At 61.7% G+C, this 21,659-nt stretch overlaps 4 protein-coding genes across 8 annotated transcripts in view; 2 read left to right on the top strand and 2 right to left on the bottom strand.

The window, feature by feature from the left end:
• Positions 1-10,510, bottom strand: part of NAV1 (neuron navigator 1) — a 76,642-nt gene extending 66,132 nt beyond the window's left edge. For both annotated transcript variants that reach the window (XM_065649482.1, XM_065649484.1), the window contains exon 1: positions 10,466-10,510. The gene's annotated coding sequence lies outside the window, so the exon portion shown is untranslated. The remainder of the gene's footprint in view (positions 1-10,465) is intronic.
• LOC135997260 (proline-rich protein 2-like) lies at positions 10,360-11,040 on the top strand. The gene has a single exon (XM_065649768.1). The coding sequence runs from the start codon at positions 10,360-10,362 to the stop codon at positions 11,038-11,040; it is 681 nt and encodes a 226-aa protein (XP_065505840.1).
• Positions 11,041-11,596: 556 nt separating this feature from the next.
• Positions 11,597-20,010, top strand: RNPEP (arginyl aminopeptidase). 2 transcript variants are annotated; one of them, XM_065649488.1, is made up of 11 exons: positions 11,597-12,029; positions 12,614-12,754; positions 14,085-14,233; positions 14,808-14,924; positions 15,003-15,238; positions 15,794-15,907; positions 16,169-16,281; positions 16,633-16,741; positions 17,305-17,529; positions 18,052-18,194; positions 19,142-20,010. In XM_065649488.1, exons 1-11 carry the CDS (start codon positions 11,637-11,639, stop codon positions 19,304-19,306), a joined length of 1,905 nt encoding a protein of 634 aa, XP_065505560.1. In that variant the 5' UTR covers positions 11,597-11,636; the 3' UTR covers positions 19,307-20,010. The 2 variants fall into 2 exon arrangements, with proteins under 2 accessions (XP_065505560.1, XP_065505561.1); XM_065649489.1 differs by having other exon boundaries at positions 11,621-11,648; positions 19,142-19,698.
• LZTR1 (leucine zipper like post translational regulator 1) overlaps positions 19,958-21,659 on the bottom strand; it is a 33,036-nt gene continuing 31,334 nt past the window's right edge. Inside the window, exons 20-21 of one of the 3 annotated variants that reach the window (XM_065649486.1) lie at positions 20,639-20,764; positions 19,958-20,536 (exon numbers count right to left, since the gene is read on the bottom strand). In XM_065649486.1, the coding sequence (XP_065505558.1) occupies positions 20,648-20,764 (117 nt within the window). In that variant the 3' untranslated portion in view covers positions 19,958-20,536; positions 20,639-20,647. Of the gene's footprint in view, positions 20,765-21,659 lie in introns of all 3 variants that reach the window. The other 2 variants (XM_065649487.1, XM_065649485.1) reach the window with 2 other exon arrangements.

The raw sequence follows: 21,659 nt of genomic DNA, 5'->3' as shown, positions 1-21,659 counted from the left end.
TGCGGTCATAGCCCTGAGTCACAGCACCAGTGGACAGAGGAAGCCCCAGGATGAGGTGCTCATGGGGTCCCTGGGACAGACCTGTCCCCGAGCCGCTGCGTGGGGTGACATGGGGACAGACATGAGGACTCTGCCACCCCCCTGCTGGCAAACAGGTCTGGATCTGGCCCTGTGGGCAACCACAGCCCCAGCGAGGGCCGCTGCGGGGTGACAGCGATGGGTGACGGCACGGGGTGACAGCGATGGGGTGTCGCTGATGCTGGGTAAGAGCAGGACCTGCCAGGAGCCCTGTGCTGGCGCTGGCCTGCACCCAAGGGTGCTGCGGGGCAGCGGGAGGAGCCGGGGGGCTGTGCGGGGATGTCCCTGCACCCCTGGGACTTCCTCGCGCTCACAAATGTCACTGCTGGGAGCGGCCAGGGCTGAGCACCAGCACCAGCCAAAAGCTGGATCCCGGCACATCCCCAGGACCACAACACTCCCAACCCCCACTTTGCAGCCCACCCACCAGCAAATAGCAACAGCAATCGGCTCCCAACAACCTTTCCGTCCTTTCCCAGGTTGTGTCCCACAGGCCACACTTAGAAACCCCAATTCTGCACTTTCTTTATTCTCTCTAATGCAGCCCCTTGCCCCAGGACTGCTGTGCCTGGGGGCAGAGCAGTTCGCAGCCTCAAACCGCAAAATACCTTGTGCAAATGCCAATGGGGTCAACCTTCCTCCCCGTAAGCACGAGGATGCTCGGAATGGGGCCGAAGAGCCAGCGAAGCTCCAGCCTCACAGCCACGAGTGGTGAAAACACCGTCCTCAACTCACCTATTTCACCCCTGAGGTCCCATGCACAACCATCTGCTGCTGGTGGGTTTGCTCCTAGCACAGAGGCAGATCATCTGCCGGTCCCAAGCTTCTCTGCAACTAACTCAGAGGCAAAAAAACTCTGTCTAGATTTATGCTGTGTCCCTGTCATCACTGGCACCATATGAGCATCACCAGCATGCAACACTCCTCCAGCCCCCCCTGCTCCCTGGGCACATGGCATCAGGGCTCTAACCAGGTTTCATAGATCTTTTTTTCCAGTCTATTTGCTTTGGATCTCTCTCGTGGACATAAGTTCCATTTCTCCCCTCCAAGCCCACCAGCAGCCACTTTGCTGCAATGCCGTGGCTGCAGCAGAAGCCAAAGCTGCCACATTGGCCACAAAAACATCAATCCTGCTCTTGTGCTCACAGGGTTGAGGTTTCCCAGGAGATGCCAACGGGTCCGGAGCCGTTCCCTCCCTTCAGGACACACCGCGGGGGGTCCGAGGACACCCAGCACTGCCTGTAACACCCACTGGACCCTTGGGCCGGGGTCCTGCACCCAGGGGTGCCACCGAAGGGATAAAAAATAGTGCCCACTTCCCCCTATCAGCCCCAGGAGAGGCTGCTCCTGCATCAAGAAGCCCTCCTACTCATCCCATCACTTTATTAATGAGCACAAACTAAAACCACTCCTGGGAGAGACTCAGCACATTCTTCTTCCAAACAAACCCTTCATTTGCCTCCAGATTGATTCCTATCCCATCAAAACTCTGCCCCTATGGGCCAGGTCCCCCGCAGTGTGCGGGCAAGTGCCGTTTCATGCTGTGTCACGCTGTATCACGCCAGCGTCCTGCCACTACTGTGCCCATTTAGAGCAGGTTACAGCTTGACCTAGATAGACACAGGCGGCTCCTCTGCAATTAGCTTGAAAGGGAAACAACTTTCTCCTTTAATGCAACCTGGCCACGGGGCCTCTGTGTCAGGAACCAGCTGCCGCTGGCCCTCTGGGTAACATGAGCATCAGAAGTTTGCACCCGATGCTTCAATTTTGAGACTTCCAGCCACTGGGTGAGTTTTCGGTCCCTTTTCCTCCCCAGGTACCGGCTTGGGATTGCTGAGTGGTGGCGGGAAGCAGCAAATCCACACAAGGTGGGTCGGCACCGGGGGTGTTTTGGGGAAGCCGCAGCAGAGCCCTGCTGGGGCGCAGGGCTGAGGGTCCCTGCACAGCCAGAGATGCTCATCTCCTGGCCAGGGGGAGGATGCTCATCCTAGCTGCCTCCGGAGCTCAGGTCTGGTGCATTGGGCCAGTATCTACTGGCTCCAGCACTGAACTCGAGTTTTCCCTGAATTAAAGACCTCTAAGTCCAGAGACAAGCTGGTTTCTGATCCCTTCGGATGATGCCATCCACAGACACAATATGTGTGTTCACACTGAAGGAAAATGAAACAGCCTTGGCTGAGCTACATCCTTCGTCCCAGGACAAACATGACCCAGCACATGCCTGAAGGCATCTCCTTCAAAGACGCATCTGTTGTCCTCGGAGTTTGAGCTGCTTCCCTAGCCCGGTGTCCAAATGCATCTCTCACGTGTCATTTTAGGAGCCAGAAATGAATCCAGGGACCTGGAGCCCTAGTCTCATTTCATGTCCCCATTTCGCACATGCGGGGTCACTGGAGCATCCCCAGCATCAAAGCGTATCCGCGTTGGAACCATCCATCACCCCAGCAGAGCTGGAACAGCCGCTCCCCCAGCCCATGGCGCTCCCGACCCTGCAGGGGCTGCACCAAGCAGCCAAAGCCCCCAGCTCCTCCGTGATGCCTCAGAAAGATTCAAGTGTTTTGAGGTGAATGTATTAACTAGATTAAATTTGCTTCTCTCTTATCTCTTGCAGCTGAGAGATCCCTGCCAGGGATGAAACTCTGCCCATGTCCCGGAACAATTGTGGCAGGAGACTGAGCATGAACATTTAGTGATGGAAAAAGGTAGTAAACTCTTCAGCCTCTGCTGGCATCTCGCTGCTGCTCTGTGCCTCAGTTTCCCCACCCTGACACAGCCTCCCAGGTTCTGCTAGGAATGAGGGAGCTGAAACCAGGCGGATAAATAGGAATAAAGGGGGACAGAATCTTCCCTGGGTGTGCCAGTCTGCAGAGCAGCTCCGTAAGTTGGGAGCTGCCCTTGAGGCGCCCATGGGACTGGCAGCACAGGAGTGCCAGGGGCTGTGGCAGAGCCAGCTGTGCCTCATGTCCCTGGGGAGATGCTTGGGGCCTGCAAAGCATCCTCCGTTTTTAAGGGTGAGGATGGAGGGAGGCAGCCCAGGGGTGTGAACAGTTCGAGGAGCCGAGCCCATGCCAAGGACAGATCTTGGTGCGGTGACACTGCTGTCCCTCGAAGGTGCTTCGTGCACCTCGCAGCCCCGCACAGGATCCAGCCCCGAGCTGCCTTCAGGGATGGCTGAGCTCCAGCGCGGCCTCCTCCCCAGCACGCTTGGGAAGGATGACAAAGAAAAGGCTCCTTGTGACACAAGGGACATAAAACTTTCCTAAGAGAAACAGAGGGAGCGGGGGCAGAAAAGAGCCTTCAGAGGAGAACAAGCTGCCGATTCAGTCACCAGCCCAGTCCCTCCTGCCCCCGTGCCCTGGCCAGGACCTGGCCTGCCCGCCAGCCGGTGTCGCCGCCTGGGACATTGCCACCACCCGCATCGCCGGGGCTCCGGGCTGGGTCCTTCCCCAGGGAGGTCTCGCTGCTGTGGGGGGGCAATGCCAGGGGTGGGGGTTCGGCGGTCAGGCTGGTGGTTCTCCCGGGTGCAGGCAGCACACGGGCAGCAGGTGGGAGGGCGTCCTGGCAGCTCCAGCTCTGCCTGCCTGGGCTGGTCCCCCAGCACGATGCTCTGAGCTCCAGGAGCTGCTGAGGGATGAACTGCAGGCTGGGGCAGGAGGAGAAGGACTGAAGGCCCCTGTTGTCAGAGCAGAGATACCCAGACCTGTAACCACGGCACTAATCTCTGCTTTTGCCACTCCATGGCAATCCCATTAGGCATTTAACCCACTTTAATAAAACCTCCCTCTGAGCAAAGTTTAGCTTTCAGCTGGACTGACCACAGCAGCCTCTGCTACCAAAAGCCCCATATGTGGCAGTGAAATGGAGCTCTGCCCAGGCTGGGCTTTGCCCGGCACAAATCCTGCTGTGGGGACAAGGATGGATGCACTGGGGCTGGGACAGGCTTGGAAGCTGTGCAAGGAGCTGTGCAAGGGGCTGTGCAAGGAGCTGTGTGAGGGTCTGCATGAGGGGCTGTGCAAGGGGCTGTGCAAGGGGCTTTGCCAAAGGCCTCTCCTTGGCCACGGTGTCTGGGGACATCCCACCTCGTCGGCACACGGGCCACACGGTGTCTGGCTTCCCTTCTGTGTCCCACCATCCCGTCCCCACCTCGCAGGTCTTCCCCTGGGGCTGTTACTGCCTGTGCCCGGCGCGTGTGACACCCCCCGGGGGCGACGGGTGACCCGGCGGGAGGGGCTCGGGGCAGAGGTGTCCCCTCCGCCCGGCTGGAGACCCCGCGAGGGGACATCGGGGCTGCCCGGTGCCGGCTCGCGGCGGAGGAGCCGGCCCCGATCCCCGGCCCCAACCCGCTGGGGCAGCCGGAGCCCGGGGGGGAGCGGGGCAGCGGGGCAGCCCCGGCGCACGGCGCTGGGGGACGTTCAGGAGGTGCCGGTGCTGGACAGCTCCGCCCCGCGGCCCCGCCCCCGACGGAACGGCCCCCGGGCCCTGTCACCCCCCCCGCCTGGTACCGGCCCCTGTCACCTCCCCCGGGCCCTGTCACCCCCCCCGCCCGGTACTGCCGTGTCAGGCCCGCCCCTCCCCGGTACTGCCCCCCACTCCGTGTCACCCTCACCCGCGCCCGGTACCGGCCCCTGTCACCCCCTCCCCCCTCGCAAGTGTCATCTCCCCCTGCTTGGGCCGGTACGGCCGCCCCCGGTCGGTGTCACTCCCCCCCGCCAGTATCGCCCTTCAAGCCCATGTCACCCCCTCAGGCTGGTGTTACCCCCTCGGGCCGGTACCGCCGCCCCGGTCTGGTGTCAACCCCGCCCTGGACCTGTGCTCCCCCGGTACCGCCTCTCCCGGCTGGTGCCTCTCCCCGGGACCAGTGTCCCCCCGGGATCGGTGTCCCCCCCGGAGCCGGTGCCACCTTCCCGGGCCGGTCCCTCCTCCCGGAGCCGGTGTCTGTCCCGTCCCCAGGCTGGTGTCACCCCCCGGGCCGGCAGTGCCCACTCACTGCCTGTGGCCAGTGATGTCCGTCCCCGTTGGGCCAACGCCGCCCACCCGGGGCCAGCAGAACAAGTCCCCAGGGACCAGCTGGAGTCACACAGCCCCTCTGACCCCTGGCTGCCTGTCTGGTGTCGGTACCATCTGTCCAGAGTCTGGTGCCATCTGTCCCCCCAGCAGCGCTGCTGTCAACCCCCAGTGTCCCCAGCACCCTTGGGGACCAAGGTAGGGCTGCCTCGCTGTGGGGTGACACCGCCGAACCTCCTCCAGATGCATCCGCCCCAGCAAAGGGTTTGGGTTGTGCCTGGGGGTCTCTTGCTCTCCTCGGCCTCCCCGCTCCCCCCGGCCAGCAGAGCCATGAAGCTGTCAGCAGCCCCATGGCCACCTCCTCCCTGCACAGGAGCTACCGGGTGCCGCGGAGCCCAGTGTCACTTCAGCATCAGCACCATTGCCAAAAAGCACCTCCCAAGGTCTTCAAAACTTTCCCCAACCCCCTCCGAAATCTCTCCCAAACCTCCTCAGAACCGTGGAGCCGAGGATCCCCTAGTGCCTCATCCTGGCCCGATCAAGCCCTTGGGCAGGAGCTGTCCCACAGCCCAGGTGCAGGCACTCGGACGGGTGACATTTGGATAAATTTCTGTCTGTGCCAAAACTTTGCAAAGCCGATTGCATCATTTATTTAGCCCCATGTTCCTGCCGCATCCCAGACCTGGCCCTTTGCTCCCGGGAGTTTTGAGCAAGAGCAGATGTCGCAGCATCTGCCGCCGCCGTGCGGAAACAGCCCCCCCAGTCCTCAGCCTCTGAAACCTGGAAGCCCCTGACGCTTTTTGGCTTTGCTGAGCGGGGCAGCAGGAGAGGCAGCTGCGCGGCGGGGCTGCAAAATGCATTAACTCGGCAGATGCTGTCATGTTCGCACGCGTACGTGTGTAGTGTGGTGGTCGGGGGGAGCTGGTGTGTCCCCAGCATCCCCAGTGCTCACTGATGAGCTCCTCGCTGCCTGTTCGCTCCTCCCAACACTCTGCTCTCCAAGCCCATAGCAGGCGGAGCCTTCAGGCTAACCAAAAAAGTCATTTTTTCCCCCCAAAGAGACTTAAGGATTTCAAAATTGCTGCAGGGAGTGTGGGGTGGGTAATGCTGGGGCCACAGCAAAGCAGGAGCTTTAACCCTGAGAGCAGCAACACGGAGCCATCGCTGTGTCCCTCCCTGCAAAGCAGCTGAGCTCCACGCTGTGGCATTTTTAGAAACCAAAACTGCTTTGGGTGATGAACCAAGTGAGGGAAAGTCAACCCATGGCTCCGATTCCCAACTGAACCCCCTGATTCCACACAGTATGGACCATTCCCACCATGAGCAAAACTTCCCTGTCTGGTCTTACCTAGGCAAGCAGAGCAAGATCTCCCCTCAGCCAGATAATTCTTGTATAATAAATAAATCCGCTGCTCTTGCAGCCAGGACTCTTCCTGGCAGCATTCGCCCCGAGAGCCCCGCACGCCCAGTGGTACCCAAGGCAGTTTCCCTTGGGACAGCCGGCTGTTTGCGATGGAAAGCAAAAGCCACGGGGAGCCCTTAATGGGATGAGTGGATTTTCCAGTAAGCTGTAAATCCGCAGTGGCTGCTGGCAAATACCTCCCTGCTCCGGTCTGGGGGGGCTGCAGTGGCCACAGCCAGACTCAAGTGACACACAGCCTGAGGGAGCCACATCCTGTGGGGTTTATCAGCACAACTCTGATACTGATGTCCCCAAAGAGCCAGGGACTGCCACCTACTTGTGTGGCTGGAAGAAGTAGGCAGGGGCTGGCAATGTCCCCCCCCACCCCGGTACCCCCATCAGCCCCAGAGCAGGTGGCAGCTCCACTCCCACCACCCTCTTACATCTGAAATTAAACCTTCTGTGTCCAAGGGACGCAGCTAATAGAACCACTGTGGGTTTGTCACACCCGGAGGGTGCCCAGCTTTCCCGGAGGGGAGCCCAAGCATCCCTCGAATATCCCTGGAGCATCCCTGGAGCATCACGCCTGCGCCCAGAGTGCAGCCGGGCAAGGATGGCAGCACTCCCACCCTCGCCCACCCTGCGGTGTGTCCCCCCCGGGATGGACACCCTAGGGGGGGCCAAGTTCCCAAGGCCAGCAGCGAGGGAGGGGGCAGAGCCCCGCGGGGTGGGGCGCAGGGGACAGAGGGGGAAGGGGTACAGGAGAAGCCGTGACTTGTCACCAGCCCTGAGCAGGGGGAGTTTCCGCTGCCGGAGGTGGCGCCGCCTGGTTGCATCCGTGGCCGCGTCCGGTGGGAGCTGGGGATGAGGATGTGGGGCAAACGTAGCTATTCCAGCCCCCACCTCTGCTCCTCTGTGGGAGTGGGGGGGATCCAGGGGGTCGAAGTAAATACTGGGGGGTGTGAACTTGGGCCCTGGCTCCCACAAAACCTGCTCCCCGCAGCAAAGCCAAGACCTTCAGAGCCCAACAGGGAGAGGACGCCAGGACACAGTCCCACTGCCCCAGCCGGCCCTGGGGATGGTGGCTGGTCGCCACCTGTCTCCTCCCCGTGTGATGCCTTGGGGCACCCCAACCCCTGGCACCTGCAGGGCAGCACCCGGGCTCCTGGCTTCACCCCCTCCGTGGCCAGGCGCCCTCCTCCCCACAGCACCGGCTCCAGCTCTCCCGGCTCCACACGGATCCCGGTCCAGTCACGGGAAGGAGGAACATGGGCCCAGGGTACACATCTGCCGGGTGCCCGAGTGCGGTGGCACCGGGGGCAGGACAGAGCGCTGGAGCCTGGTGGCACCATGTCCCATCCCCACGAGGGCTCCAGCCAGGCCCGGGGTTGGTGGCTCAGCCTGGGGACACCTGGGGGCTGCAGTGGCCCTGCTGGGGTTGGGGCTCCGGCCACCCCCGGGCTCAGTGGCTGCGCCCTGAGCACCACAGCCCGGGGGGGTCACCGAGGCCCTGCCCATCTGGCCCAGGCCCAGGCCCTGCGTCCCCCCCCGGGCGCGGGCCCCGCTCCGTCCACAGCCGGAAACACCTTTTTCCTGTCCATGGGGCTGCGGAGGGGGGTGGCAGGAAAAAACCTCGTGTCCCGGCGTGTTATTTATAACCTGCTGCCAGCAAGGCCGGCTGGATCGCCCCACGGCATCCTCACGCACACCCTGAGCCCCATGTCACCCCTGCCAGCCCCACGCCGACCCCATCCCTGTCCCCATTCCCATCCTCCCCATCCCATCCCCAGCCCTCTCCCTGACCCCGTCCTGCTCCCCACGCACCAAGACCCAGCCTGGAGACCCCTCCACAGAAGGCAGAGCCCCAAATCCTGCCTTGGGGACATCATTCCCCTCCCAACCAGCACCAGAGCTCGCCCAGCCCCACAGTCCCCATCCTACCCCGTCTCTCTCTGTTCAAACCCACCCTGGCCCTCGGGGGCTGGTTCCCTGTGCTGGGAACGTGCCGCAGGGCCAGATCCAGCCCCTGCCCACACCCCAGGAGCCTTTTGCCCCATCCAGTCCTGGGAAAACACGACGGGGGAAACTGAGGCACGGGGCCAGCAGGGCGAGGAGGGCACTGAGGCGGGTGCAGCCGACAGTAGCCACAGTCATGGGGGCTGACGGGGGCACATGTGGGCAGAGTGGGCAGAGCAGGCAGCTCCTGCCCACCCACGGAGACCGCGGGCAGCCCCGCACCCCTCGGCACGGGCAGTTACTCAGCGCCTGCGAAATGACTCAGCCAGGATCTAGACGGGATTTCCTGACTCAGCTTCCCTGGCTGCAAAACTTGGGGGGGTCCAACTCCACCTTGCGGGGTCCAACCCCACCTTGCTACCGATACACCATGTCAGGGGGTGCAGGGGGCTCCCCACCTTCCTGTGACCCCCATGGGAGCACCCAGACACCCTCCAGCACCAGGGATGTAACGAGGAGCTACAGCAGAGCCCTTGGGAGCGCGGGCAGCACCCAGCACCCGTGGGCAAACCCTGCCCTTGTGGGGGGACACGCTCGCCCGCTGCGGGCTGCCCAGGGTACCCGGCACGGCCGGCAGTGGTTTGGCAGCCCAGCACACCCAGACTCCCTGGCTCTCCTCCCAGTTGTTTTTTTCCTAGGTGAAATCCGGGAAAACAGGAGCCCCGGCGCACGCACACTGTGGGTCTTCACCGCTTCCCTCCTGTGGGGTGGTGGCACATTAATGTCCCATGGGGGACACGGCTTGTGCTGAAGTCACCTCTAAGTTTTCCCCCCCTGTGCCGTGCCACCCCGGTTTGGCTGCCAGCCCCAGGGAAGTGATCTCACAGGGGGCCTGGGGATGCTCCACCACCCCAGGGACGTTCAGGCACCCTGGCCATGTTTTCACCCAGTCAGGGTGGCCGGGGTGCCCGAGTGTCCCTGGGGTGGCTGAGCACCGAGCAGGGAGAAGCCATCAGGTCCCCAGTCCTTTCATCACTGGTGAAAACACCATTTAAAAAACCCCCCACAAGTCCACACTGCCCTCCTCACTGTCCCCACGCCATGCTGGGGACATGGAGCATCTGAAGCTGCACAGCTCTGGGCACCCATCCAGGGATCACCCATGGGTGCCCATGGCCCTGCAGCACCTTCCCGTGCCCCAAACGAGGGCAGACACCATGAGCTGCCAGCACTGACCTGCTCTGCCTGCAGAGATGTGCGGCAGTACGACACGCGTTTTCCCACCCCAGGCCAGCTCCCTGGAGAACTGTCACTCATTTTGGCAGCCCTCGTGCCTCAGTTTCCCCTGTCACCCTTTGTTGGCACTGCTGCCCTCGTGGAGATGGTCTGGAGAGGCAAAGCAGGAGCTGGCAGCACCGGCACCTGCCTCTGGCACCGTGGCAGCTTCCCACAGCTTCCCCTCTGCTGTGGCTGGAGACGTGGGGTGTCTGGGGGACATTGGGACACGGGAACTTGCCAGCCCGGCCACGCTGCTCCCGGAGGCCTGACTCAAATGTCAGGCGGCGCCAGCCCTCACAGCCACCGCCTGGCAGCCCCCATCCCCGCCAGGATGTCCCCCGTGTCACGGCTGGTCCCCGCAGCAGAACCCCATCACCTCGGTCCGCAGCGGGTGCCCCCCACCCTCTGCCGTCCCCAGCAGGGTGAACCCCGTGTCTCCCTGGACCCCAGTGGGGTGTCCCCTGTCACCACTAATCCCCACCAGGATGTCCCCTCTGTAACCGCCGGTCCTTGCAAGCTGTGCCACATCACCCCGCTCCCACTGGGGTGTCCCCCATGTCACCATCGATCCCTGTCGGGGTGTCCCCTATCACTGCCGATCTTCACTGGGGTGTCCCCCGGGCCTTCCAGGTGCCCGCAGGATGTCCCCCATCACCCCCGGTCCCCGCCGGGGTGTCCCTCCCACCGCCCGGTCCCCGCCGGAGTGTCCCCCCCCGCCCGGTGCCCGGTGCCCCGCGGGGCGCTCACCGCTCGCTGCGCCCCGTCCCGCCGCGGCCCCGCGGGCAGCGCCCGGTGCCGCCGCCGCCCGCAGCCCGGGCAGAGCGGGACCCGCGCCGGGCGGGGGAGGAGTCGCGCAGGCCCGTGCCCGCCCCCGGCACCCGGCACGGACCGGCGGCTGCGGGGCCGCTGCTGCCCCGCTCGCTCCCCGCGGGGCGGGCCCGCCCGGGTCCCGCCGCCCCCGGGGCCGCCCGGCTGCTGGGACGCGGCGCCTGGAGCCGGCGGGGAAGCCTGAGCCAGGGACGCCCCATGGACCCCCAGATCCCCCATGGACCCCCCTTCGGATCCCTCCATGGACCCCTCCCTGTATCCCTCCCTCACCGCCCCCTCAGGAATCTCCCCATGGACCCCCCGCCCGGATCCCCCACTCCGATCATTTCTCCGCGGATCCCGACATGGACCCCGCCATGGGCACCCCCCCGGCTTCCCCCTCTGGATCCCCCATGGATCCCCCCGAGATATTCCTCCGGATTCCTCCCCATGGATCCCCTCCTATATCCTCCCCGGGTCCCCTCTTAGATCGCCCCTCATGGATTCCCCCTTAGATCCTCCCCACGGATCCCCCTCATGGGCCCCCCCTCATGGATCCCTCCCATTGATCCCCGGATTCCTCCCCATGGATCCTCTCCTATATCCCCTTCGGATCCCCCCTTACGTCCCCCCCTCATGGATCCCCTCCCATTGATGACCCCGAGATCAACCCCCAGATTCCTCTCCACGGATGCCCTCCTATATCCTCTCTGGATCCCCCTTAGGTCGTCCCTCATTGATTCCCTCTTAGATCCCTCCCATGGATCCCCCTCATGGACCCCCCGGATTCCTCCCCATGGATCCCCTCCTATATCCTTTCCGGATCCCCCTTAGACCCCCCCGGATTCCTCCCCATGGATCCCTCCTATATCCCCTCCGGATCCCCCTTAGATCCCCCCCACGGATCTCCCTCATGGACCCCCCGGATCCCTCCCCACGGATCCCTCCTATATCCCCTCCGGCTCCCCCCTTAGGTCCCCCCTCATGGATCCGCCCGGATTCCCCCCGAGGGGATCCCCAGCCCCGCCCCTTCCGCCGCGGCCCCGCCCCTGGGCCGTCCGTGCCGGGCTCGCCCCGCCCCTTCCGCCGCGGCCCCGCCCCGGTGCGGGCGATGGCGGGCGCGGTGCGTGACGCGGGCTCGGCCAGCAGCGCGGGCGCGTGGGCGCTGCGGCACCTGCACCTGCAGCTGCGCGTGGAGTTCGCGGCGGCGGGCGCGGGGCGGCTGCGCGGGGCCGCGCGGCTCGAGCTGCGCTGCGCGCGGGCCGGCGCGGGGCCGCTGCGGCTGGACGCGCACCCCAGCCTGCGCGTGCGGCGGGCGGCGCTGCTGCCGCCCCCCGGGGAGCGCGGGGACCCCCCCGGGGACCCTCCCGGGGACCCCCTGCCCGTGCAGAGCCGCCCGTTCGCCAGCTACGGCAGCGCCCTGCACATCGCCCTGCCGCAGCCCCCCCGCGCCGGGCAGCTGCTCACGCTGCACATCGACTATGAGGCGGGCGAGGGGCCCGGGGTGAGCGAGGGGAGCCCCGGTGCTTCTGCTCTCTGAACTGCTTGGGGGGGTGGCTGGTGTGAGCCTTAGTGCTGGCTTTAGTTAAGTGGGACGGTGGGTTTAAACGAGGCCGTGGAGCACAGGTGTGATGGGAGCGGCTGAGGGAGCTGGGGGTTCAGCTGGAGAACAGGAGCTGAGGGGAGACCTTCTGATCTCTGACCTGCCTGAAAGGAGCTTGGAGCCAGGGGGGGTCGGGCTCTGCTCCCCAGGAACAAGCGCCAGGAGCAGAGGAAACGGCCTCAAGTTGCGCCAGGGGAGGTTGAGGTTGGATCTGGGGAACAATTTCTTCCCCCAAAGGGCTGTCGGGCATTGGAACAGGCTGCCCAGGGCAGTGGTGCAGTCACCATCCCTGGAGGGGTTGGACAGCCGGAGATGAGGTTCTCAGGGACATGGGGCAGTGCCAGGGGTGGGGGAACGGTTGGACTTGATGATCTTGAGGGTCTTTCTGTGATTCTGTGATCAGCAGGGAACACCCAGGGTGAGGAGCTGGGGACACCCCTCACCCCCGGGCCGCCCCTCACCGGGGTCTCTCCCTTCTCCCCCAGGTGTGCTGGCTTGCCCCCGAGCAGACGGCGGGGAAGCAGAAGCCCTACATGTACACGCAAGGCCAGGCCGTCCTCAACAGGTCCTTCTTCCCCTGCTTCGACACCCCCTCAGTCAAATGCACGTATTCGGCCGTGGTGAAGGTAAGCGGTGGCCCCGGGAGCATGCAGGGGTGCAGACCCAGCCGTCCCATCACACCTAACGGGAGCAGAACCCTCCACGAGTTTGCAGTTTGCTTGTGGGGGAGCTGCCGGCTCCCTTGCAGGATGTGCCACAACACTGGGGTGCCACATCAGTGACACCGCCCAGGCCTGTGCAGCGCCAGCATGTTGGAGGTGATGCTTGTAGCGATCACTTCAAATCCCCAGCAGAGAAGCACTGAGAAACAATTCATTTATACTCGTGTTGCTCCTCGTACTCATCTTCAGGTGAATGCAGGCAGAGCCCAGTGCTCTTCGTGCTGGGTGCCGCTTCGTGCTGTCACCCGTGAGCAGGTGCAGGTGCCACTGTCCTGCTGGCAGCTCTTCTGTCCCAGTGAGACGTGGCCAAAATACTCAGTGCTTGATGCCAAAACCTCAGCTAACTGTTGGGATCAGCTTGGTGTTTAAACCTCTGTGCTCTCCTCGTGCAGCTGCGTTTGTCTAAGTGATTCCTGTAATTACCACAGAAAACCCTATTTTTGCCCCATCTGAGGGCAGCGAGGTGATGACTCTTGGTGTGTGCAGTAGTGGGAGGACGACCAGGACAAGATGAGTTTAGGGGGACCTGGTTGGAGGAGGGGGTTGACACTGGGTGGCACCGTGTCCCGCTGCCGGTGCTGGGGCTGCTTCCAGGATGGAAGAAGCAGCTGCTGGTCCCCAGGTTTTGTACAAAGATGGGACTAAATAATGTAAATTCCCTCCTTGCATGTGGGTGGTCACTGGGCTGAGTCCCCCCCCCCCCGAAAGGTGAGTGCAGGGCTCAGTTGTCATAGTTCTGCTGAGAAAACCTTATTCCCCACGTTCAGAAGATGAGAGACCAGATCAGTGTGCCAGGGCTCAGCCCAGGCTGGTGGGTTGGCCGTGGGTCCTGCTTTGGCTTGAGAACAGGAAAAATGAGTTGTTGTGTAAGAAATGGGAGGAGAGCAGCGTCGGAAGGATCTGCAGCCTTTGCCCTTTTGGCACCTGCAGCTCCAGCGTTTCTTTATCTCTCTGCACCTCACAGGGCGGCTCTGGGTGTCCCGCTGTTGCACCCGGCTGGTGTTTGAGGCCAAGTGCTCAGGGATGCTGTTGCAGGGATGCAGCTGTGATCCTGACTCGGAGCTCGGGGCGTCCCTGCTCTGCTCCCCAAAACTTGCAGTGCCCACAGACCCGGCCACCTCCAGCGTGCTGGGATGTGTTCGCCGTCAGACATCGCGGCGTTGCTGGCTGCGTTTAGCTGATGTCCTGCTCTGTACGTTACAGATCTAACAGATGTTTTTATCTATGTGCCCAGGTCCCTGAGGGTTTCACGGCTGTGATGAGTGCCACGAGCTGGGAGAAGGAGAAGGACAACACCTTCGTCTTCAAGATGTCCCAGCCGATCCCCTCCTACCTGATTGCTCTGGCTGTTGGGGACATCGTGTCTGCCGACGTTGGCCCCAGGTAGGTGGCTCTGGAGGAGACCCAAGTGCTCAGCCCGGCTGTGGGAGCCGCAGGGTGCAGTTCGTGGGCTGTGCTGTCCCGCGGCAGCTGCCCATGGCCTGTCCCTGCACCGCGGGGCTCTGGAGAGCGCGGAGACACCGAGCGTGAGTGTGACCCGGCCAGTCCTCCATCTGCTGCGCACGGGGGGATGCGTCATCGCACCGCGGGCTCTGCTGGTGCTTCTTGTTCTCTGGAGGGAGGAGGAGCCTCAGTACCGGGTCCCCTCAGCTTTGAGGACATCCCTGGTTCTGCTTGTTTGTCCCCCGTGCACGTCAATGAGGGCAGCAGGTCCCCGTGCTTGGAGGGCTCTCATGTCTCTTCCCAAGCCGGTGATTTGTTCAGGTTCTATGTAAAAACCCTTTGACGTTCAGACAAGGGAAGAAATTACAGCAGTTTGCACTACCAGTCTCATCAGTGTCCTTTATCGGCAGGCTTTCATTTTGCTGTGGAATAAACACGTACAGTTTCTGTCTGATGAAGCAATTAGGGTAAAAGTTCACTAACGGTTAAAACTTCCTCTTCTACACTTGGCCAGGAGCCGCGTCTGGGCTGAGCCCTGCCTGATCGAGGCTGCGAAGAAGGAGTACGATGGGGTGATCGAGGAGTTCCTGGCGGTTGGAGAGAAGCTCTTTGGACCTTATGTTTGGGGCAGGTACGGCCAAAGGGCTTGGTTCCCCGGGGCCGGGGCGTCGGAGCTGGTTCTGACTGAGCCGTCTGCTCCTCCCGGCAGGTACGACATCCTGTTCATGCCGCCCTCCTTCCCGTTCGGCGGGATGGAGAACCCCTGCCTCACCTTCCTGACGCCCTGCGTGCTGGCCGGGGACCGCTCCCTGGCAGACGTCATCATCCACGAGATCTCCCACAGCTGGTTTGGCAACCTGGTCACTAACGCCACGTGGGGCGAGTTCTGGCTGAACGAGGGCTTCACCATGTACGCCCAGCGGCGCATTTCCACCGAGGTGTACGGTGCGTGGCCCGGCCGCGGGGCGCTGGGGACATGCGTGTGCGGGTCTGGGGTCCGTGCGCTGCGGCTCAGCGCGTCCCTCCCAGCGCTGCATCTCGGAAGAGGTGAAGAGCAGCAGCTGCAATGCCCCAGGGGTTTTGTGTTGGCAACAGAACCACCTTTGCTCTGAGATGGCCGGAGCCTCCGCAGCACCGTGCTGGGGACATGGGCGCTGTGATCTTGCCCAGCGTCACTGTCCCCCTGCTCCTGCAGCTCCCCGGGGAGGTGACACCAGCCACCCCGAGCTCCCTGGACACACGGTCACATCCAGCTCAGGCATTCCTGGTGCCGTTTGCTGCACCCAGCTAAATCTTACTGGTTCTAAAATCCTCTTGCTAACCGAGGGCCGGGTTGCTGTGTCCCTTTGCAACTCCACCATCCAACGCCTTGCTTATGGGTTTTCTCCTCTCCCAGCTCAACAACTAACGCTGTTTCCCTCCCATAGCAGCACCCCGTGTGCTCGACATGTGTAGGGGTCTGGTCGGGGTCTCCGATCGCCTCCCGCTTGTCTCTGCCAGGTTTGCCGTACACCTGCCTGGAGGCGGCCACGGGCCGGGCGCTGCTGCGCCAGCACATGGACAACACGGGGGAGGACCACCCGCTCAACAAGCTGCGCGTGGTCATTGAGCCAGGTCCGTGGGGCGTCCCCGTCCTCCCACAGCCGGCTGGGAGGAGCGGGGCCAGCGAGGTGCAGTGTTTGGGAGGGGAAGCTCCTGCTGCTGGGGGGTTTTGTAGTTTGCAATAAAACCAGCCACGGTGGTGGGACCCGAGGGAGGCGATGGCTCCGGGAGGGAAGTGACAGGCACCCAGCACAGAAAGTGGAAATCTCAGTGCATGTGAGGGCTGTTTTGCAGATGGGCGGATGATTTCTGAGGGATTTTCCCTTTTTGTAGGTGTCAATCCAGAAGACACGTACAATGAAACGCCCTATGAGAAGGGGTTCTGCTTTGTCAGCTACTTGGCCCATCTGGTGGGGGACCAGAGCAAGTTCGATGGCTTCCTCCAGGTTGGTGCAAGCAGGTACCCGGTGGAGATGCCAAGTCAAACAAACCCCACAGTGGGAGGCCGGAGCACGACGGGACCCTGGGAAGGGCTGGACAGGTGGCTGGGGACAGGAGGAGGAGATGGGCAGTGGAGATGTTCATGGGGGGATGAGGCGAGGGCAGAGCTTGGCCCTGCGCTGGCTGCCGGCAGTGACAATGCTCTGAGGTGTCCCAGGGGGTGCAGGGGGCTGGGCAGCCCCTGGTGGGGAATGGGGCTGGCGTGGGCTCAGCAACGCCGAACCGCAGGGGATGGAGCTGGGGGAGGGCCGGGCAGCCCTGCCTGGGTGAGCACATGTGGCGTCACATCCCCGCAGGCCTATGTGAACCGGTTCAAGTTCCAGAGCATCACAGCGGACGACGCCCTCGGGTTCTTCCTGGAATACTTCCCAGAGCTGAAGGAGAAAGGCGTGGACACCATCCCAGGTCAGCACGGTCCCTTCCTGGCCAGGGGACTGAGGTGCCGCTTTGCAAACCAGCACCCCATGGGCGTCAGAGCCATCCCGTGTCCCCTGCAGACCCTGTGCTCGTTTGTTTGTGCCTTTTACTGGAGATGCTGCTGCCGTTACTGGCTCTGGCCATCCCGGGATCAGGCGCTGACCTGGGCTTGGGCACGCACCTGCGCATCCCGTCCATGCCCTGCGCTCAGGTGCTGTTTGCTGGGGTTGCCCCACGGACAGCTGAGCCCGGCAGGTCTCGAGCACCAGGATGTGTTTGCTGGTGCAGCCGTGGGCGAGTGCTGGGATCAGGCTCAGCCAGCGGCCCAGGCCCAGCTCAGCCTTGCTGCAGAGATCCAGGCTTGGCAGGAGCTTTCCCTGCCAGAGCTGGCTCATCTCGCTGGTGGCACTGGAGCTCTCTGCTTGTCACCATCCCCGGGCAGGTTTGCTGGTGCTGGGGACACCCCTGGAGAAGGCAGCGGGATGTCTGGGCAGCAGCACCAGGCACGGAATTCAAAACCAGTCCCAGCTCTTCCCCCCTCCTCGCTGCAGGCTTTGAGTTCGACCGCTGGCTGAACACGCCGGGCTGGCCGCCCTACCTGCCCGACCTCTCGCCAGGGGAGCAGCTGATGAAGCCGGCAGAGGAGCTGGCTGAGCTCTGGGCGGCCGACGGCTTGAACGTGGAGGCGATTGAAGCCGTGGACATCACGTCCTGGAGGACGTACCAGCTGGTTTACTTCTTGGATCAGGTCCTGCAGAAATCCCCCTTGCCCGAAGGTGAGGGCCAGGTCACCTCCCGGGGCTCCGGTCCAGCCAGTTGGTCAGGGACATGGGGACATCAGTGGGACATACGGGTCTGTGGCCATCAGCCCATCCCCGCTGGGGTCCAGCTGTGCAGGTCCTGGGGTCTGGGAAGCCCTGATCAGTGTGGTGGGGACTGGGGAGCCAGGGGAAGCGTGTCCCCAGACGCATGGCAGGGAGGAGCCCTGCTGTCCCCAGGCTGGCTCCGCTGGACTGTCACCTCCCTGTGCCACCTGTCCTCATGCTCTTTGCTGAGGGATCTCCCCACCCTTGGTGCTGCCATCCCAAGCACGGGGCTCCAGGGCTGTGGGGCCCCAGGAGGCCGCACACGAGCACCCTCCTGCTGCAGCCACCGAGCTGGGCTGGTCCCAGAGCTGGGGCTGGGGGGATCCAGGGGGGTTGCAGCACAGCCAGGAAGGGCTGGTGGGGTCCCCTGGGATCAGGGGCTGGGAGGGACTGAGCCCCTGTGGGGATGGTAACGACCCCCCCCTCTCACAGGAAACGTGGAGAGGCTGAGCAAGACGTATCCAAAGATCTCCAAGGCCCAGAACGCTGAACTGCGGCTCCGCTGGTGCCAGATCATCCTCAAGAACAACCTCGAGGCCGAGTACAGCAAAGTCAAGGACTTCCTCCACAGCCAGGTGGGTCCCCAGGCAGCGGTGGCCGTGTCTGGCAGCGTGTGGTGGAGGGACAGATGGGCACAGGACATTCCGTGCCAGGAGACAGGGGTTGGCTCTTGCTCTTGATAAACCCACAGAACGGTTTGGGTTGGAAGGACCTTCCCAGCTCCCCCAGTGCCCCCCCTGCCATGAGCAGGGACATCTGCACCAGCTCAGGTTGCTCAGAGCCCTGTCCAGCCTGGCCTGGGATGTCTCCAGGGATGGTTCAGCCACCACCTCTCTGGCCAACCTGGGCCAGGCTCTCACCACCCTCAGGGCCAACAATTTCTTCCTCATGTCTGGCCTGAATCTCCCTCCTTTAGTTTAAAACCATCACCCCTTGACTTATGGCAACAGGCCTTGGTAAAAAGTCTGTCCCCATTTTTCGTATTGGCCCCTGTTCCAGCCTTGGATCATTTCTGGGGCTCCTCTGGCCCCTCTCCAGCAGCTCCATGTGTGTCCTGTGCTGAGGACCCAGCACTGCAGGGGGGTCTCACCAGAGCGGAGCAGAGGGGCAGAATCCCCCCTGAACCTGCTGCCCACGCTGCCGGGGATGCAGCCCAAGATATGATTGATCTGGGCTGTGAACGCACGTTGCCGGGTCATGTCCAGTCTGTCATCCCCAGCACCCCAAGTCCTTCTCCTGGGGGCTGCTCTCCATCCCTCCATCCCCAGCCTGGACTGATACTGGGGGCTGCCCCGACCTAGATGCAGGACCTTGCACTTGGCCTCTTGATGTTCAAGAGCTTCCCACGGGCTCACTCCTTTTCCAAGGTCAAGGTTTTCTCCCCTCTCCAGGTGCCACAGTGTCCCGTTCCCCTGTGCTCCGTCCCTGGGCAGGACCAGGACGATGCTGGAGGTGCTGGGTCCGGGGGGCTGTGGGGCTCCTGGGGAGGAGGTTGGGGTGTGACCCATCTCTGTGTCCGCAGGGGAAGCAGAAGTACACACTGCCGCTGTACCGCGCCATGTGGGCCGGGCCGGAGGCCGCCCGGGCCCTGGCCATGGAGACCTTCTCCGCTACAGCCCCCCAGCTCCACGTCAACGTCCAGAACTACGTCAAGAAGATCCTGGGCTTGGAGGTGGTGGAGAACTAGTGCAGCTTTCCCTCGGGCAGGGCCTCAGCCCTTTCTCCATCACTGCACACATTTCCTTATTAAAATTTGTAATTTTTCTCATTTTTGTGCTTTCCCTGTTCCCAGCGCCTCATGGCAGCCTGAGCGTGACCCCACCAGCCCTGGCCAGGGATCTGCAGGTCCCTCCAGGAGGCTGGTGGCTTCTCCTACCGCTGGTACGTGGCCACAGGGGTGGAAGCTCAGGGCAGCTCACCCCACTGCTAAAGCCGAGCTGGGAGCAGCACCACGGCAGCTCTGCCAGCTGTTCCACCTCTGCAAAGCCTCTGGATTCTCAGCCCTTGTGTCACTCCCTGCTCCGCGTGGCCTCGGCGGCTCTCGGCCCATCTCCTGCGCTCCCACGTGTTCCGCAGCCAGGGCAGGTGAAACTCGCCTCCCTCTGCGTGCGGGAGCGTCCAGCACAAGCGGGAACAGCAGCTCTTCTGAACCGGCTGCGACAGGCACTCGCTCATTCACCTTCCTGCAAAGGCAACGACTAACGGAGACACTTCAGCACTAAATTAGTAACAAGATGTAGCACGCTTATTTTTAACGAAGTGACCTTCATCAAGCTTGGAGCTCTTTTTGCTTTATTTTTTCCAAAATGAAAGCCAAGTCAATCATGAAATGCCAAGAGAAGATGTTAACTCTTTATTAATAAATGGATTTAGAAAGGCTTAGCGAGACAGGATTAATGGATACGAGGGCCAGAAAGAACCGCTGTAATCTTCTGGTCTGGCCTGCCGCAGAGCACAGGGCTGCGCTTCCCGCAGCCACCAATCCGGGCAGCTGCAAAAGGGTTTATCTTTTAATCCACGCCATGGAGAGTCTCTGGAAAGTCACCATATTCTGGTCCGACGCTCAGCCCCACTGCGAACACCACGCTCGCTGTTTCCAGTTTCGTTATATCTGACTTCCACTTACAGCCTCTGGCTGTGTCAGCTCATGTTCTTTAGATAGTATTCTTTAAATATTTTGTTTCAAAGTATTAATGACTCTCTTACTCATGATTGCTTTATTTTACAGTATAACAGTAATAATGGGCTCGATTCTGAACTTGGTTACTCTCCAAACGACGTGGAATAAGTTCATTCCTGTAATCGTTTCACTTTTATACTTGCATAACAGAGACCAAACCCTTCTCCACAAAGGTACAAACCACGCAAATCCACGGGAGAGCAAGTCAGTTGTGTCCATGCTCCTCTTGGCCACCTGCTAAATTGTGTAGACACTGAGCAGCTCAGTATGGAATGGTAAAACAGAGAGTCAGCCATAAAGTGCTTGTTTTTTTAAGGAACAAATGAGAAGTTCGATTACCGAAGCGTGTCATATGTCTGAGCCCAGCTCCGCGCACTGCTTGTCTGAAATATGCTTTGCTAATGACTCTATGATGTCAACAAGGAGCAGCTGACTGAGGGAGCGGAGATGTGGCAACTTGGAGACCTTCAAGGAAAAGAAAAACAGAACAAGAAAAAAAAAACCAACAAAAACAAAACCAGAAAGAAATTAAAACCCTCCCCAAATCATGGCTGATGTATCAGGCTTTACCCCAACCAGCCCTCGGGAACAGGTACGTACAGCGAGAGCAGCCCAAGGGCTGCAGCCGTGACCTCCTGTGCTTATAACCCATTTCAGACTCTGCGTGGTGGGGTGGGGATGGAGAGCAGCAGAAACGCTGACCCCGGCACCGCTGCGGGAATTACAGGAGTGTAATTACTGGTTATATTGACAACTCTACCGCTAATGGTGCCAACTAAGCACTCTCCTAAAAAGCAAAGTTGGGCACCAGCACGGCCCTGGACTTTGAAGCCGGTGTGATTCTGCTGAGAACATGACACCGGACCCGATCTCTTCGCTGCTGAGGTCGTGCTCGGTGCCCACGCTGGTTCTGCTGGTGATGGTGCTGACGGGAGCACTGGCCAACAAAACCTTCGCCACGTCAGGTGTGTGTGAAGCTACAACAGACTTTTCACTCTTAGGCTGGTCAGAAGCTCAACTGTTACCAAAAAGGAGCTCTACACGTTCCTTCCTTCTCCACGACCTCACAGAAATGAGCCAGTAATCCCTCTTTCCAGAGTTATTAACATCCATGCCCAGCCTGGAGGGCAGACTCTGCCTCAAAGTCTGTCCATTTATCCCACCTGTATTAACAGATCTAAGAGAAGGTATCTCCTCACTCTAAGAAGCTCAACTGTGATAAAGAATAAAGATTTCTCGAGCATCCTTTAGAACCCAGGAAGGAAATGGCTGAGTACACTTTCAGAAATAGCTCTGGACACGTGCTTGATGTAATATCCCCAAAATAAGGGTCTGTGAGGACGGGGAGGGAAAGACACCC

The sequence above is a fragment of the Caloenas nicobarica genome, chromosome 21 (genome assembly GCF_036013445.1).
Source record: "Caloenas nicobarica isolate bCalNic1 chromosome 21, bCalNic1.hap1, whole genome shotgun sequence".
NCBI lineage: Eukaryota > Metazoa > Chordata > Aves > Columbiformes > Columbidae > Caloenas > Caloenas nicobarica.
This window is presented reverse-complemented; position numbering and strand designations above follow the sequence as displayed.